The sequence below is a fragment of the Balaenoptera physalus genome (assembly GCF_965194825.1).
Source record: "Balaenoptera physalus genome assembly, chromosome: 3".
NCBI lineage: Eukaryota > Metazoa > Chordata > Mammalia > Artiodactyla > Balaenopteridae > Balaenoptera > Balaenoptera physalus.
In genome coordinates, this window is record NC_138890.1 from 3,626,252 (window position 1) to 3,642,122 (window position 15,871).

The 15,871-nt window shown below is 52.2% G+C and overlaps 1 protein-coding gene and 1 pseudogene across 5 annotated transcripts in view; both read right to left on the minus strand.

Annotated features, from left to right (window-relative positions):
* Positions 1 to 6,461, minus strand: part of DPP9 (dipeptidyl peptidase 9) — a 44,235-nt gene extending 37,774 nt beyond the window's left edge. For 2 of the 4 annotated variants that reach the window (XM_082456917.1, XM_082456916.1), the window contains exons 1-3: positions 6,309 to 6,460; positions 5,269 to 5,321; positions 2,596 to 2,683 (exon numbers count right to left, since the gene is read on the minus strand). In XM_082456917.1, coding sequence (XP_082313043.1) covers positions 2,596 to 2,651 — 56 coding nt within the window. In that variant the 5' untranslated portion in view covers positions 2,652 to 2,683; positions 5,269 to 5,321; positions 6,309 to 6,460. Of the gene's footprint in view, positions 1 to 2,595; positions 2,684 to 5,268; positions 5,322 to 6,308 lie in introns of all 4 variants that reach the window. The other 2 variants (XM_082456915.1, XM_082456918.1) reach the window with 2 other exon arrangements.
* On the minus strand, positions 6,305 to 9,369 carry LOC309657027 (annotated as a pseudogene). Its single transcript has 2 exons — positions 9,309 to 9,369; positions 6,305 to 6,803 (listed from the first exon to the last, which is right to left on the minus strand). The product of its transcript is annotated as an uncharacterized misc_RNA (transcript).
* Positions 9,370 to 15,871: the final 6,502 nt, after the last annotated feature.

Here is a 15,871-nt window from a genome sequence, read left to right on the forward strand (position 1 = left end):
TCAGCACACTTCTTGACTGAACAGGACTGGCCAGACAAATATTTGTTTTAGGGCAATCTAAACATGGCCACAGTGACCCGGTTCTGGAAGAGCCAGGGTCGTCTAGCGAGGCCAGCCAATGTGAGCGGGCCAGGCTCGATTTCCTGCGAGGGCACCGAATGGCTGAAGGCCTCGCCAGACGCTGGGATTCCTTATCCTCTGGGATTAGCGGCTCTGCGGGCACAAGTCGGTGTTCCCTTGTAGGAGGGGACGGCTTTAGAGAAGTCATGGACAGAGCTGGTGCTCCCCCTTCCAGTGGGAGCCTTAAGACTCCCAGAAGGCTTTGCGCCTTGCCAATACGAGACCCTGCAGTGACCACCACAGGACAAAGGACCCCTGCCCGCTCTGAGAGGCAAGGGGAGAAAGAGACACGAGGCGGTTCCCCTGGCTCCTGAGCACCCACTGCGGGCTGATTATCAGAGCGCCTTTCCAACCGCGCCCCCTGTTCAGTCCTCCCTGACCCAGCCGGGCTGGGGGAAGAGCGGTGGCGGGGCAACAAGCTGGCGTGTCCTGTCCCCCAGACACTTCAGCTCCTCCCATGGCGGCTTTGGAGACACGGACCACAGGCCATCAGAGCCTTCGGGGCCCTTGCGTCAAATAAAGCAAACTCTGGAAGGACGGAAGCCTTGCCAAGGGGCACGCATGGCCCGTCCTGGCCTGCCGCAGAGCTGCGGTTCACCTCGAGGGCGGCAGGGGCCACAGGGGCCGGGCCAGGACCCGCTGAGCGCTGCGGAGCCCACACGGCCCCAAGCGCTGCTGGCACCAAGCCCAGAAAACCAAGGCAGGGGATGTCCTCTAACCCGCCGAGCCCCCCCACCGACTCGGCTGCCACAATTCAAGCCCCGCTCACGGCACAAGAACAGACCGTGGCCTCCAGGGCTCCCACGGGGAACCCCAGAAGCGGAGGGGCTGGCGGAAGCACTCCCGGAATCTCATGGCTTCTTTCCACAGCAAAGAACGATAAAAATGATCTTGCCTCCGATCCGCGCAGAGAGCCCAGGAAGCAAAAACACGATCCAGGAGATGAGAAACGAGATGAAACATCGGGAGAAAGTTCTAGGAATCTTCTAGATGTGGCCAGGCAGCCTGAGCTCCCAGGCTAAGGCTTGCTGCTACACCCCGGCCCTCCGCTCGCCCCTCTCCTCCCCAGACGCAGAGGGAGCCTCGGAGGGGGAACAGGTGAATGCAATGCAGCCCATAGGAAGCAAGCCTGTGCCGGCCCCGTCTCATTCAGTGCCAGCTGGGGCTCGGCTTCTTGACTCAAGAGTTTACACAGCTGGGGAAATGAAAGTGGATTCTAAGCCACTTAGGCCAGGTCCACCTACGCTCTCCTTCTGCCAATCGGTAGAAGGCCTCACAGCCCGCGACACCGCCAGCGCACAGCTTGGGACCCGCTGGTGCGGTCACAGTCGAGGCCCGATGGCATTTTGTGATCTGTTTGAGCCAGTGCTTCACGGGCTGGGACCACCCGCCCACAGGGGCACCTGGTGGAGACCCAGGCGGGGCGGTGATGAGGAAAGCAGATTCTCATAAGGCACAAGGGGAGGGGAGGGGAAGGGAGGGGCGGGGCCCGCCACACTCCGGAAATGCCTCGGAGTGGCCCTCAGGGAACTCGCGCATGCCTGCGGGTGCGGGTTCCCTGGAAGCAGCAGGCCATCCTCTGCCCTATGAAGGCCATGCCCTGGCACTGCCCGGGCCTTCAGCTTCTTCAAGTCAGTGTGCAGCCCAGCCCGTGCCCACGTGGTACCTAGCGCACATGAGAGACGAGACTCGGGGTCCCATCACTAACCGACACCGCAATGCACGCACACCAGCCGTTTTCAGAGCCCACATCCGGGAAACGAGTGACTGCGCTTAACGTCAGCCCTGTCTTCCAGAACCGTCTCCCGTTCCCTTCCTGCCTCCCCGAGCCTTGCGCTCCCTAAAAGCAGATGAGCCTGAGGATCAGAAAACTGATAGTGAGAGAGGTCGGCTAGGTTGCGGAATTCCTGTGGTCCCTTCCCCCCGTGCCGGGCCCCACACGTGGAACTTACAAGCGCCTGGGCCTTGTGTGGATGGTTACGTTTAATCCTCACTGCAACCCCGGTTAGTGAGTTCTGGGCTCGTCCTCATTTGGACTGGAAAGTAGGCTCAGAGGTCATGTGGCTCGCCCAAAGAAACCCACGAGGAAGGGCAGGAGCCCAAGTCTGTTGGACCCCAAACCCACATCCTGACCGTCTGGCCAGCGGTTCTCACCTGGGGCTGATCCCGTCCCCAGGGGACACGGGGTGATGTCTGGGGACATCTGTGGCTGTTGTGACAGGTGGGTGATGCTCCACACCCTACAATGCCAGTGCGGGCACTGAATGACCCAGCCCCAGTGTCAAAAATGCCAAGGCTGAACAACCCCTCCCTAGCCCACACTGCCGCCCACGCAGAACAGCCAGACGCGCACCCCGGGGAAATGCAGAAACGTCGGGGTGGCCAAGGTGCCTTCCCAGACCTAAGACTCCGCTGGAAATTCGGGAACCTCTACCACGTCCCCACCGACCAGGGCTCCCATGGCACGCCCCTTACCTTCTCCAACGTCCTGTGTTTGTGTTGTCCAGCCGCACCTTCTTAACCTTCCGCATTAACCACTCGGCTGACCTCAGGGTGGGTGAGCCTGTGAGGGGGCAGACCGAGGGGCTGCAACTCTGGCAGTGTGGGGTTGTGGGCCCCCCTCCCCGCCCCCATTCCTCGAGGCCGCCCTCCTGTCTGCGGGGAACACCCAATGCCAAGGGCCTCCTCATGAGGCAGATGGTGCAGGCCCTGTCCTGAAATTCGAAATTCAAACACCTGTCCGGGCGTTTGCCAGAAACCGGGTGGTTCTCCCAAGATGAGAGTCCCTGAGAAGATGAGAGTTTCAAACGATTCGGGGGCCGCCACCCACGGCACTTGCTGGAAATCAAATAAACCCAAATTCCCCACTGTGGTTGCTCCCTGATGACCTTCCTGACCCCACCTCCTTGACCATGATCTCCAGACACGCTGGCCTTAATCTCCCCTAAACACGCTGACTCAGTCCTACCTCAGGGCCTTTGCACTTACCAGTCCCTCTGCCTACAACACCCTTGCCCTGCTTTTTGTATGACGTACTCCCTCTTATCCTTTGGGTCCCAGTATCACCTCTTCAGGGGTCTTTCCTGGCACGAAGTCCAAAGTTGCTACCTGGTTATCCCCATCTCAACACCTGGGCCTTTCTGTAAGCACTCATTCTAAAATGGTAGTTCTCATTGGGGGTGATTTTCCCCCTCTCACCGCCCCCCTGCCCAGGGGACCCTTGGTGATGTCTGTAGACATTTTTGGCTGTTACCCCTGATTGGGGGAGTGGTGCCACGGCATCCAGTGGGTGGGGCCAGGGATGCCGCTCATCACCCTACCGTGGCCATGATGGCCCACCCCAGAGAATGATCTGGTCCCAGTGTCCACAGTGCCCAAGGGGAGAAGCTCTGTATTCGTTGTTTGGGGGAAAGAAATGGAGTTAGATCCTTAGGCTCACACTAGACACCAAAATAAATCCCCAGTGGTTCAGACGGTATAAATCAGGGTGGCCCCCGGCGTCTGTGAGTCGCCTCCTGTCCCTCCCTCTTGGTTTGTGTGTTTAAATGGGTGCAGCATCCTAGGACCTCTGAGGGTCAGATGGTCATGGAGCGCAGAGTCTCTTGGGGGGATCAGTGAATCCCCTAAGCCGGGGGGTCTTGACGAGGGCTGGTGTTCCCAGGAGACGTTTTTGGTTGTCACGACTGGGAGGCATGCTGCTGGCATCCGGCTGGTGGAGACCAGGGATGCTGTTAAGTCCCCCACAATTAGCAGGATGCCCTTCCCCCGCCAGAAAGAATCATCTGGCCCCAGATATCGCTAGTGCTGAGGCTGGGAAGCCCTCTCTGGGTGGGTGAACACCCCGCACCAGGACGTCAGCTCCATGGAGGCAGGCCCCCATCTGTCCTGTTCCTGCTGTGGCCCCGGCACACAGGAAGCACTCAGTACAGCAAACACCTCAGGTTGAATGAACGAGTCCCTGTCCTCACTTGAACGCTGAACAAAGTCAAAGGGACCCCTGGTTTGGTGGGCACCCCACCCCCTTCTGGACGAGATAGGTGCCCTGATGGTTAAAGGAAAAGAAAGCAGCGCCTGGTCCCAGGACAGAGATCCCATGGAAGAAGTGAAGCAAAATGTCACCATAAAGAAGCACTGATTTCACCTCAGTCCAGTGGTGAAAACTGTGGGCTCTGGTGTCAGAGAGGTTTAGGTTCAAATCCTGACTCTGCCACTACTGGGTTATGTGACCTTGGAGAAGCCGCCTAACCTCTCTGTGCTTCAATTTCCCCAGCTACAAAATGGGACTGAAGGGCTTCCCTGGTGGCACAATGGTTAAGAATCCGCCTGTCAACGCAGGGAACACGGGTTCGAGTCCTGGTCCGGGAAGATCCCACATGCCGCAGAGCAACTAAGCCCGTGCGCCACAACTACTGAACCTGCGCTCTGGAGCCCGTGAGCCACAACTGCTGAGCCCGCGTGCCTAGAGCCCGTGCTCCGCAACAAGAGAAACCACTGCAACGAGAAGCAGCCCCTGCTCGCCGCAACTAGAGAAAGCCCACATGCAGCAACAAAGACCCAACTCAGCCAAAAATAAACAAATAAATAAATAAATTTATTAAAAAAAAAAAAAAGTGGGACTGCAGTGCCTACGCCTAGGACTACTGAGAGGATTAAATGAGATTGCACTGGTAAAGTAGCTGACGTAGCAGAAACTACGGGCCAGCTAGTACTGTCATCTAACCAAGTTACTTAAAATTACACCAAGGGGAGAACTGGACTCAAGTTCCTTTCAGAGCCAGAATCCACACCATTTACAGACTGAGCGCCAGGCACCGTATAAGGTGTGTGTGTGGCGGGGGAGGGGGAGATGCAGCCACACATCCACCGAATCCAGCTGGAATCAGTGCTCCCTCCTTTTTCTCCCCCAGTCTTTCCAGGGCGTCTGTCCATGGACATCTAGCATACGATGCTGGATAAAAAGAAAAGTCTCCAGCAAGAGCACACGAAGCTGCAGCCCCTGGCGTGGGGCCTGGCTAACTGTCCCCAAGACCAGTGACCCCAGGGCTGCAGAAAACCACTTCCTGCCAAATTCTGTATCCAGGAGTAGGCAAATGAATCCCACCAGCACACACCCAGCCTTCCCGGCCACCCCAGCCCAGCACCACTGACCTTCTAAAGGGTCCAGAGAGCCTCCATTCCAGCCGCGGACGTGGAACACAGACCTTGACAGAGTAAATGTCTTATTAACGCGGCGATTTAATGGAGGGAACGGCTAACTACTCATTTTCCTGCCACTCGGGGAGTCCCTGATGGTCGGGCCTGATTTTCTGTACCCAGTAGTTCCTAAGGATGCCTCACAGCCCTGAAGCGCTGTCTGAACCACACCAGGGAGGAAAGTCCTGCCACGGGGCCCAATTCGCCCAGGATCCAGCAAGGGACGACAGGGATTGGTGGCCACAGGGCACCCCTCCTGGGCTTTAGTCCCAGCTCCTGGAAAGGTTTGTTCTTGCCGCTGAGGCAAGTGACTTCCTCGCGGTGGGGGGGAGGGGGGCAGGGATGGGCTCAAAGGGAACGGGCCACTTCTGAAGGCTCAGCTGCCGCATGGATGGGGAAGTGTCAAGGCTGGTCGGAGCCTCTGTGCGAAGAAGGTGGGTGGCTGGACTGGCCTGGGAGAGAAGCTGAGGGAAGGGGCTGGACCTGTGGGGATGTGGGTGGCGGGGAAGCCGAGCGCTGGGGAGGGGTGAAGGGGTGGGAGCAGGTCAAGGAAGTGGGCTCTGGTCTCATATAGATAGCCTGTTTACATGGGGAGGAGGAGAAGGTAGGGACCTCCAGAGCCGACAAGGAAGGGAAGGCGTTACTGGGTGCGGCCACCCCCGGAAGGGGTCAGAGCCAGGTGGTCTGGGCAGCAACGGGATGGGAGAGGAGGTCGGGACAGACCGGGCGTTGGAGAGGCTGAGAGGTGGCCCTGCCGGCGGAGGGGAAGGGCGGGGAAGGAGTGAGGAGAGGCCGGGGCGGAGGGGAAACGGAGGCGGGGACTGGAAGAACCGCGAGTCTGGGCAATGGCGGGGCCGGGGTGCGCGGAGGCCGGGACGGAGGGCACCGGGGAGGCCGGTCAGTGGAGGATCCAGAGTCGGGACTGAGGTGGGGCCGGTCAATGGCGGGTTCAGGATCGCGGCCGAGGCCGGACGGGGCGCGCGGGCACTGCTCACCGGGGATCGGGGCCAGCGCGGGGCGAGGGCCGGGCTGGGCAGGGCGTCCCGGGGCCAGCGGCGCCTCAAGCTCGCGGCTCCATGCCCGGGACTGCGGCCCAGGAAGTGGCGGGCGCAGGGAACAGCGGCAGCAGCGGACACGGGATACCCGGCAGCTCAGGCCCCTTTGACCCGGAAGTCGAGGGGCCCAGGCGGCGGCCTGGGATTGGCCACCTCCCGGCCGGCACCAAGGAGTCCGGGGCGCTGGGGGGGCGGGACGCGCCAGCACGGCCCCCGCGGCAAGTGGGGTGAAACGTCCCAAACGTGGCGTCTTCCTGTGCGAGCAGGGACGTTGGGAGAGACACCCCCGGTAACTTGGTATCGCCCGGCCTAACCTATAATACTTCTACTAAAGGCTCCGAGAGAAAAATTTGCCTGCCCAAGCGTTGGTGGTATAGTGGTTAGCATAGCTGCCTTCCAAGCAGTTGACCCGGGTTCGATTCCCGGCCAACGCAGCTACCTTTTACGGCTTTCTCTTAGTTTTACCGTCCACTTAAAACTTTCTCGTCAAACATCGACCTAGAATTTGTATTATTTTGCAATAACATTTTAAATTCCATAATATCTAAAAAAGACCAGAGAAATAAGAAAAAAGAAAAAGGCACCGACGCTGAATTTCTATTGAAATTACTTTGAAGCAAGTTTTAAAATTCTACAGTAAAGATTTAGAAATGTTTCCGCTGGGGATTGAACCGGGGCCCTTTCACTTGTGAGGAGAACGTGATAACCGCAGCACTATGGAAACAGGTGAGGGTCGCCCTTCTTAAGCTTATCATAAACAATGTTACGGAGATTGTTACATTGTAGCTCCTGAAATGAACATTATTTCTTTCCTTCCTTCACGGTGGTTTCCGCTCTTCCTGAATATCCATCACTCTGCTTGATGCAATGGAAGCTGGAAGGAGGAAAATACAGAATAAAAAAAATCCAATAACCCCCTTCGCAACACGCACAAACACACTATTAAAACAATCCAAGAGAGAAACTGCTCTCAAACCCACCCTGAAGCCCAACAATGTTTCATTAGTTCGTCTCATAGATAGATTTTAAACTCTTGCCTGTCTACAAATGTTGACGTTGTTGCTTCAGCCCAAACCACTTTCTGCAAGAACTTTCTGTAAGACCTCTGAAGGACGTCAGGTGCAGCAAATTGCGAAGGGGGGGAAAAAAAAAAAAAAAAAAAAAAAAAAAAACCCAAAACAAGCCGGACATGGAAAGAAGATAATTTAAATGACTTCTCATCTTATAACCCAGAGTTAACTCATTTTGGACCAATCTTTTTTTCTTTTTTCTTTTTTTCTTTCTTTCTTTTTTTTTTAAAGAGAGATAGTAGAAGGAAGGGAGGTAATGGTAAGGAGTTAGGATCAGATTGCTGTAAAATCTGTTTTGTTTGTTTTCTCCCCTTGCAGGGCCAGGATTAGAAGGTGAGTGAGGCAATGACCTCAAGTGCAAAAATTAAGGTGGCTCTAAAAAATTCAATAATCAAGATAAATAATATTTTAATGCATTATTCTAAAATATCAAATTAATGGCAAAAAGCAACCCCATGGTGAACAAAATATCAAAATCTTAAAGCAAGACAGGTTCTGACAGTGTCTTACCAAGCCATATTGGAGTCTGAGGCAAGAGCAAAAACGTGTGCCCCTCTACGTCTGGTTCGTCTTGTTTTTTGTTTTTTTAATTTATTTACTTGGCTGCATCCGGTCTTAGTTGCGTTGAACTGGGCTTAGTTGCCCTGCAGCAACTAAGATCTGCTTTTTAATAGAGACCATGATTTAGGCGTAATTTCCCAAAGGAGAAAATGTCTGTGACAGTTTTCTGGAGAAGTTCTGATACAATAGTGAAACTTTTCTACAGTTAGATGTGAAATAACAATCGTAAACATTTTAAAGGAAACCTTAAAAGTCCACGACTATTTAAAGAAAGTAGGATCTTTTTGCAGGGAGGTGTCTGACCACAGAGCAGGAATCATTGCGGAAGGACAGACGTATAGACACAGGACAGGCCCCGCCCCACAGAAGGCAGCATCTTAATTCCCTAACCAGGTATCGAACCCATGTTCCTTCTATTGGCAGGCGGATTCTTAACCATTGCATCACCAGGGAAGGCCAGAAGGTGGGGTCTTAACCACTGGGCCACAAGGGAAGTCCCATATGTCTGTTTTTACGCATTTTTAATGGTCATTTTCCCCCAGGACATCATTGAAAATATTGAAACTTTAAAATAGGTATATTAGAATTCACAACATTAAGAACTTACAATTTTACTTTTCTTTTTTTTTATAATTTTACTTTTCTGTGTTTAATGGAAGCAAACATATCGATAACATTCTCAACATATGCTTTTGGGGGGAGGAATTAACTACTAAAAATCACAAAAAACATACCAAGAAGCACACAGTTTTCCTTTTGCCTCAGATCCCAATATGGCTCAGCAGGGCGCTGTGACACAGTAATATATCTTGAACATCTTCTGTTTTAGTTTTCTACTGCTGCTGCGACAAATTACCATAAACATTGGCTGAAAACAACACAAATTTATCATCTGACAGTTCTGGAAGTCAGAAGTCCAAAAAGTGGTCCAAAGGGGCTAAAATCAAGGTATCCACAGGGCTGCATTCCTTCTGGAGGCGCTGTTCCTTGAGAATCCAGGAGAATCCATTCCTTGCCTTTTCCAGCTTCTAGAGGCTGCCCACACTTCTGGGTTCATGGTCCCACATCACTCCAGCTTCTGGTTCTGTTGTCACATTTCCTTCTTTGATTTTGACTTTCTTGCCTCCTTCTTACAAAGACCCCTTTGTTACATCAGACCCACCCAGATAATGCAAAATAATCTCCCCATCTCAAGATCTTTAACTTAATCCCACCTGCAAAGACCCTTGTGCTATGGAAGGGAGCATCTTCACAGGTTCTGGGGAGTAGGATGTGGACATTGTGGGGGGCATTATTCTAGCGACCACACCTTCCCCCATCATTAAACATTCTTCTGTGACATCCTTTTTGACGGCTGCATAGTATTCCATGTAGTCATTCATTCATTCATTCATTCAACAAGTATTTACTGACACGTACTATGTGAACTGGGGAAAGTGGAGTGGGTAAGGCAGAAGTCAAGCTGACCCGGAGCTGGTGATGAGTGGGCTGATCTGATGGATTTTTTTTTTTTGGCTGCACCGCGGGGCATGCGGGATCTAGTTCCCTGACCAGGGATCAAACCCAGTCCCCTGCAGTGGAATTGTAGAGTCCTAACCACTGGACTGCCAGGGAATTCCCTTTTATTTTTTCCTGAGGGATATCTGGAACCTAATGTTGACCAGACTTACCAATTCACCCCTACTAAGAGGGCTGTAATCAAGAAAAACAATAACAGGGAATTCCATGGCGGTCCACTGATTAGGACTCTGAGCTTTCACTGCGAGGGCGCGGGTTCAATTCCCTGGCCAGAAATACATATGTACATACAGGAAGAAGAAAAACAATAACAAGTGTTGCTGAGGATGTGGAGAAACTGGACCCCTTGGACTTTGCTTGGTGGGAGTGAAAAATGGGGCAGCTGCTGTGGGAAATGGTCTGGCAGTTCCTCAAAAGGTTAAACAATTATCATCTGAGCCAGCAATCCCACTCCTAGGTATCTACCCAAGAGAAGTGAAAACACATCCATGTAAAAACCTGTACACACATGTTCATAGCAGCATGATTCACAATAGCCAAAATGTGGAAACAACCCAAGGGTCCATCAGTGGATGAATGGATACCCAAAATGTGGTCCATCACAAAATGGAATATTATTCAGCCATAAAAAGGGGAAATGTATTGGTGACTTCATGTTAAGTTCAGCATCTGATCCAACTGCCCCCTCCTCCTGGGAAATCCTCAGGGACCCTCCTCTCCTCAATGGCCCCATTGGTTTCCTTCTCTCTCCCTCGTTGGCCCAGGGCTGGGTCCTCAGGTCTTTCCCCTCCCCCCTGGCAGCCTTCTCCTCCTCCACTCCTAGGACGTTAACCCCATCTATACCCCGATGACACCGAGGCCTCCCCTGAGCTCCAGACTCGGGATCCGACTGCCCCTGGATGTCTGCCCTTGGAGGGCTCATGGGGGACTCACACTTACCGTGGCCCTAACTGAGCTCCTATCTTCCCCAACCTGCTTGCTAAGGACTTAAGGTTTGTGTCCCCCTAAAGTTCATACGTTAAACCTGACCCCCTATGTGATGTCTGAGGAGGTGGGGCCTTTGGGAGGTGATTTGCTCATGAGGGTGGAGTTCTCATGAATGGGATTAGTGCCCTTATAAAAGAGACCCCAGGGAGCTCCCTCACCCCTTCCTCCAATGAGGACACAGCAAGAAGATATCATGTGTGAACCAGGAAGAACACCCTCACCAGACACTGAATCTGCCGTCACCTTGATCCTGGACTTCCGGCAATCCAGAATTGTGAGAAATAAATGTCTCCCGTGTATAAGCCACCCAGCCTATGGTGGTTTGTAACAGTAGCCCAGACGAACTATGAAACTGCTTCTCCCTCCATCTCCTGCCGCAGTGGAGGACAGCTCCTTCCTTCCAGGCACTCAGCCAGAACCTGCTCTCCCACCCCCACCCAATCCCTTAGCAAATCCAACTGGTGCTGCTTTCAAAATATACCCAGAATCTGATCACTTCTTCCCTCTTTGATGGACATCTCCCTGGTCCTCCCCATCATGGCCCACCTGGACAAGTGTAGTCACCTGTTGTTTCCCGCCCACAGCCTGTTGTTTCCCGCAGCAGCCACTGCACCTGTGAGCACCGGACTCGGGTTCCCTCCCCTCCTCTGCCCACAGCCCTCCAGGGCTCCCACCTCCTTTGAGGTAAAAGCCCAAGTCCTCCCCAAAGCCCACAAGGCTCTGCACGACCCGCCCTCCCCTCCTCCCTCTCTCCCCCTCACTCACTCTGCTCCAGACACACAGGCCTCCTGGCTGTTCCTCCAACACACCAGGCATGGTCCTGCTCCAGGGCCTTTGCACATGCTGTGCCTGCTGTCTTCTCCCAGTTATTTCCAGGGCTCACTCCCTCTCCTCCAAGTCTTGGTTTGAATGTTACCTCCTCAGAGGTGACTTCCCTGAGCCCTGCTAACTTTAATCTTCTCCTCCAACCTTGGCACCCATAAATTCAGTGCCTATCAGTTCATTGTTCTTTCAATGACTTATCAGTCTCTGAAACAATCCCATTTGTAGATCTGTTTACTTGTTTCTCCTTTGCCTACCCCACTGGGCTGTGAGCTCCACCAGCTCAGGGTTTTTGTTGTTTGTTTGAATCTATTTTGTTCTCTATGTGTCACTACGGGCTCAGTAAACATTTATTGAAATTATGAACAAATGAACAGCTGGCCAGTGGAGAGAAAATGCCTGGGAGTGGGGATGGAGTAATACAGGTGGGCTTCCTGGTGGAGGGGGAGAACCTCCGAAAACATGTTCTCTCCCCCATGAGCCCCATCGAGGCCTGAGAGCTCACTTACCTGCAAAACAAAACAAAACAAAAACTTCCTTTAAAATTATCTCTTGTGTCCTTCAAACCCACTCAAGGCAGCCAGTGCACTGTGTGATGCCCAGAAAGTCGCTCCCCTTCTCTGAGCCTGTGTTTGCCTGTGTGAGGTCTGGTACATCTTCCTGGGGAGACTACAAACTCAGGTTCCTTGGATAAAAAAGGAAGATAATTCTGTCATTCCACTAGGTGGCAGCAGGAGCTCAGACCCCGGGCATCGCACAGTATCTCCGCCACCCACCCAACATTATCCCAACTGCCATCCACCCCATCTTCCCTTCCAGCGCCACTCTGAGCCCCAGACCTCAGCATCTCAGAGTCAGACACCCCTAATATTACCCCCCCCCCCCCCCAGTATTTGCAGAAGTGTCCTTGGCCCAAAGCAGGTGGCCTCAGCAAGCAGGGTTGCTGGCCTGTCCTACCAAAGTGTCTAGCTTTCCAGGAGCCTTCAGGAAGGTTGGGGGGAAGAAAAGGAAGAGGAAAGAAAGAAGGGAAGGGGGTAAAGGTTTAATGTTTCCAGTCTGGGAAACATTGCTTGCAAATGCTGGCTGCAACAGATCCCTTTGTATGTCTGGGAATAGCATGCATAGAATAATGGAAATGTGAGAAAATGTCACATTTTAAACTCATTTAGTCCTCCCAACAACCCCGTGATACTGGCGCTATCATCAGCAGCAGCCCCCTTTTAATGGGTGAAGAGACCCAGGCATGGAGAAGTTAGTAACACGCTCAAGGAGACACAGAGAGGTTAAATAACTTGCCCAAGGTCACACAGCTTATAAGTAGCAGACTAGAGATTCGAAGCCAGATGGTCTTGCTCCAAAGTCCATGGCACAAGACTAGATTGTGTACTACATAGTTGAAGTTCAAGGTAATCAAGATAACTAAAAATAAAATAAAAGTCATTGCATCAGAACCAGCCATCGGAACATTCAGTCTGGGCCGTACCAGGGTCATTCATGAGTATATTAAGACAGTGTAGCCCAAGACTTTCTGGGCAAAAGAACAGAAACAGCCCAATTGTCCACTCACAGCCATAAAATGAATTAAGAGGCCCTTTGTGTTCTGAGCTGGGACAGTTTGGGGAGGTGTATGTCCTACACCACCATTTATCAGAATAATCACGATCCAGAAAGGATACAAATGTATATGAACACAGTCGGGTGTATCCACGGAATATCCCTGGAAGGAATCCATGAAATGGGCAGCAGGGGTGGCTGGCCATGACCTTTGGGTGAGGCTCCTGGAGGCTGGGGGCTGGGAGCTTGGGCAAGACTGACTTTCTACTCCTCAACTTGTATACAAATTGAGATTCCGTTGTGGAAACCATTCCAAACATACAGAAGAGCTTGTGGGACAGGAGAATCACGGCTCTAATGCAAAAACCTATTCTCTTCAACAGCTCATTTAATGAATGGCACCACCCCACCCCGCCCCGGGGAATTCCCAGGCGGTCGTCCAGTGCTTGGGACTCCGTGCTTTCACTGCCCAGGGCGTGAGTTGGATCCCTGGTCGGGAACTAGGGTCCCGCAAGCTGCGCAGCGCGGCCAAATAAATAAATTAAATTAAATACAGAATGGTACCCCGCCCCACCCCCCCGCGCCCCCCGATTTCAGTGGAGTTAGGGAAGGAGCAGAGGGGATGTGCTGATGTAGAAAGACACCCCCCCTCCCCCAGCAACCTCGAGACATTTACAGTTAAAAAGAGCAAACAACAGATGGGTCTCCCCTTTGCATGGGCAGACGCGTGAAAATAGACGTGCTTTGGAAATTGCTAGAATCGAATAGGAGACACCAAGGAAAGTAATTTCTGGCAGTAACTAAACCAGACGGCCTTCTATATAGATAAAATTCAAGGTCATCAAGATAACGAAAAACAAAATAAAAGGCCATCGAATCTTTTTCACAAGGTGGGAGAGAGCCTCGTTTTTCATGGCACACCCTTATGCACTGTTGAATTTTGATGAGCCACGTGTCATAATCAAAACCCATTAAAATGGTAAGAATATAGGATATTTGCTCTGAGTCTTTTTGTTTTTTTTTTTTTTGGCTTGTGGCCTTTTTTCAAGTTTATTTATGTATTTATTTATTTTTGGCTGTGTCGGGTCTTCGTTTCTGTGCGAGGGCTTTCTCTAGTTGCGGCAAGCGGGGGCCACTCTTCATCGCGGTGCGCAGGCCTCTCACTATCGCGGCCTCTCTTGTTGCGGAGCACAGGCTCCAGACGCGCAGGCTCAGTAATTGTGGCTCACGGGCCCAGCTGCTCCGCGGCATGTGGGATCCTCCCAGACCAGGGCTTGAACCCGTGTCCCCTGCATTGGCAGGCAGATTCTCAACCACTGCGCCATCAGGCAAGCCCTGCTGTGAGTCTTTTAAAATCAATAAATAAGTCATTTCTGATACAGTTGATGTCCTCTGTGAGCTGGGATCACCTTTTTAATTAAATATTAATTAAGAAAATCATGATAGTTAACTCCTAGCTAATGAACTGGTTAACTAGTAGTTAAATAATGATAGTTAAGGTGCCAGGTCCTGAACTAGTTGTTTTAATCACTTCCTTATCAGAACCCACATTTATGGGGGTCGGGACTCTCATTATGCCCATTTTACAGGTGGGGAAACTGAGTCTTGGCAACTTAAGTTACACAAAAAGCAGTGTATGGGGGGAGGGGAGGAAGGGAGGGAGGGAGAAGGGGAGAGAGAGAGAGAGATTAATTTCATAAACAACCTCGCTCATTCCTTTTTTGCTGTTGAGAAATACTTTTAAACTATTTGTTCCCTGGGTGTTGGAACCACAATGATCATGTTTGAATGAATCAATTCTTTGACTGATTACCTGGGGAGGTTTGCAGTAGCTGGGAACTCCACTGCTCACCTTATCTTTGCAATTTTCATCGATTTATGAAATGATGCCTTTTCCTCCGCAGCCCATGTGGAGTCCCCCCGCCAACACACAATCCCTGGTGTTTGGGGGTCCCTAAATTCTATCTCACACACCACCATCACCACAACCATAACTGCAGATAACATTAATCAAAGACCTCGTGGGTGCCCTTCTAACGTATTTCATCCTCCAGCGACGCTGTGAAGTGTGATCATTAATACCATTTTATACATAGGGAAACTGAGGCTGAAAGAGATGAAGTCACCTGTCAGCCAGCCGGGGAGTGGCGATTCTAACCCTGGCATTCTGACTCCGGAACGCAAGTCTCGAAACCTGTCCGCAGCTAGCCCAGTACCTATAAATATAGAAAGGGCCCTCCTAATCAAGAGATGATGACAAAGTCGGCTTGTTATTTTTTTTTTATGGGGCTGCCGGAATGGTAGATAAGAGAAGAAGCAGCCCTGGGCTGTGGACAGAAGCTACAGAGCAGGGAGTCTGGGCGCGGGGGTGGGGGGAATGCGTGGATGAGACTTGCCTCCCTGCCTACTTCCTTCCCCTCATCTCTGCCTCTCACCTCCCTGCATCTCCAGGGCACTTTGCCGTTGAGGGTTATTCTTAGCTCCGCACAATCAAACCGTCACTGTCTGAAGGCTAAATGTGGGGGGAGATGGGATGTGGCGGGGGGGGGGAGGGGGGCGGTGATGGAGGGACGTGAGAAAGCTTTTCTCATCCCCCAAATCTGTCTCCCCCACCCCGACACACACTGGAATTTCCCCAGGACTGCGTTTCCGTCTCACTCACTCTTGGGTATCCTGGTGAACTCAGCCTCACTGTGTGATACTGGGCAGGTGGCTATCCCTCTCTGAGCCTCAACTTCTTCATCTGTGAAATGGGGGTGATAATAACGCTCTCTCATGGAGGGTGATGGGAGGATTAAATAAAATAAAGGCTAACTATGGGGTTGGCACAAAGTAGGTCCTTGATACATAGCATCCGTGGCGATTTTTATTTGGCCCAGGGCCCCTCCGGGTGGGGACACTGGTATGAAGACTGCTATTGGCTGGGAGTGTCATCACACGGACACTTGTCAGTGCCTCAGACCCAACATAGTGATCCTCATCCCTGACGCC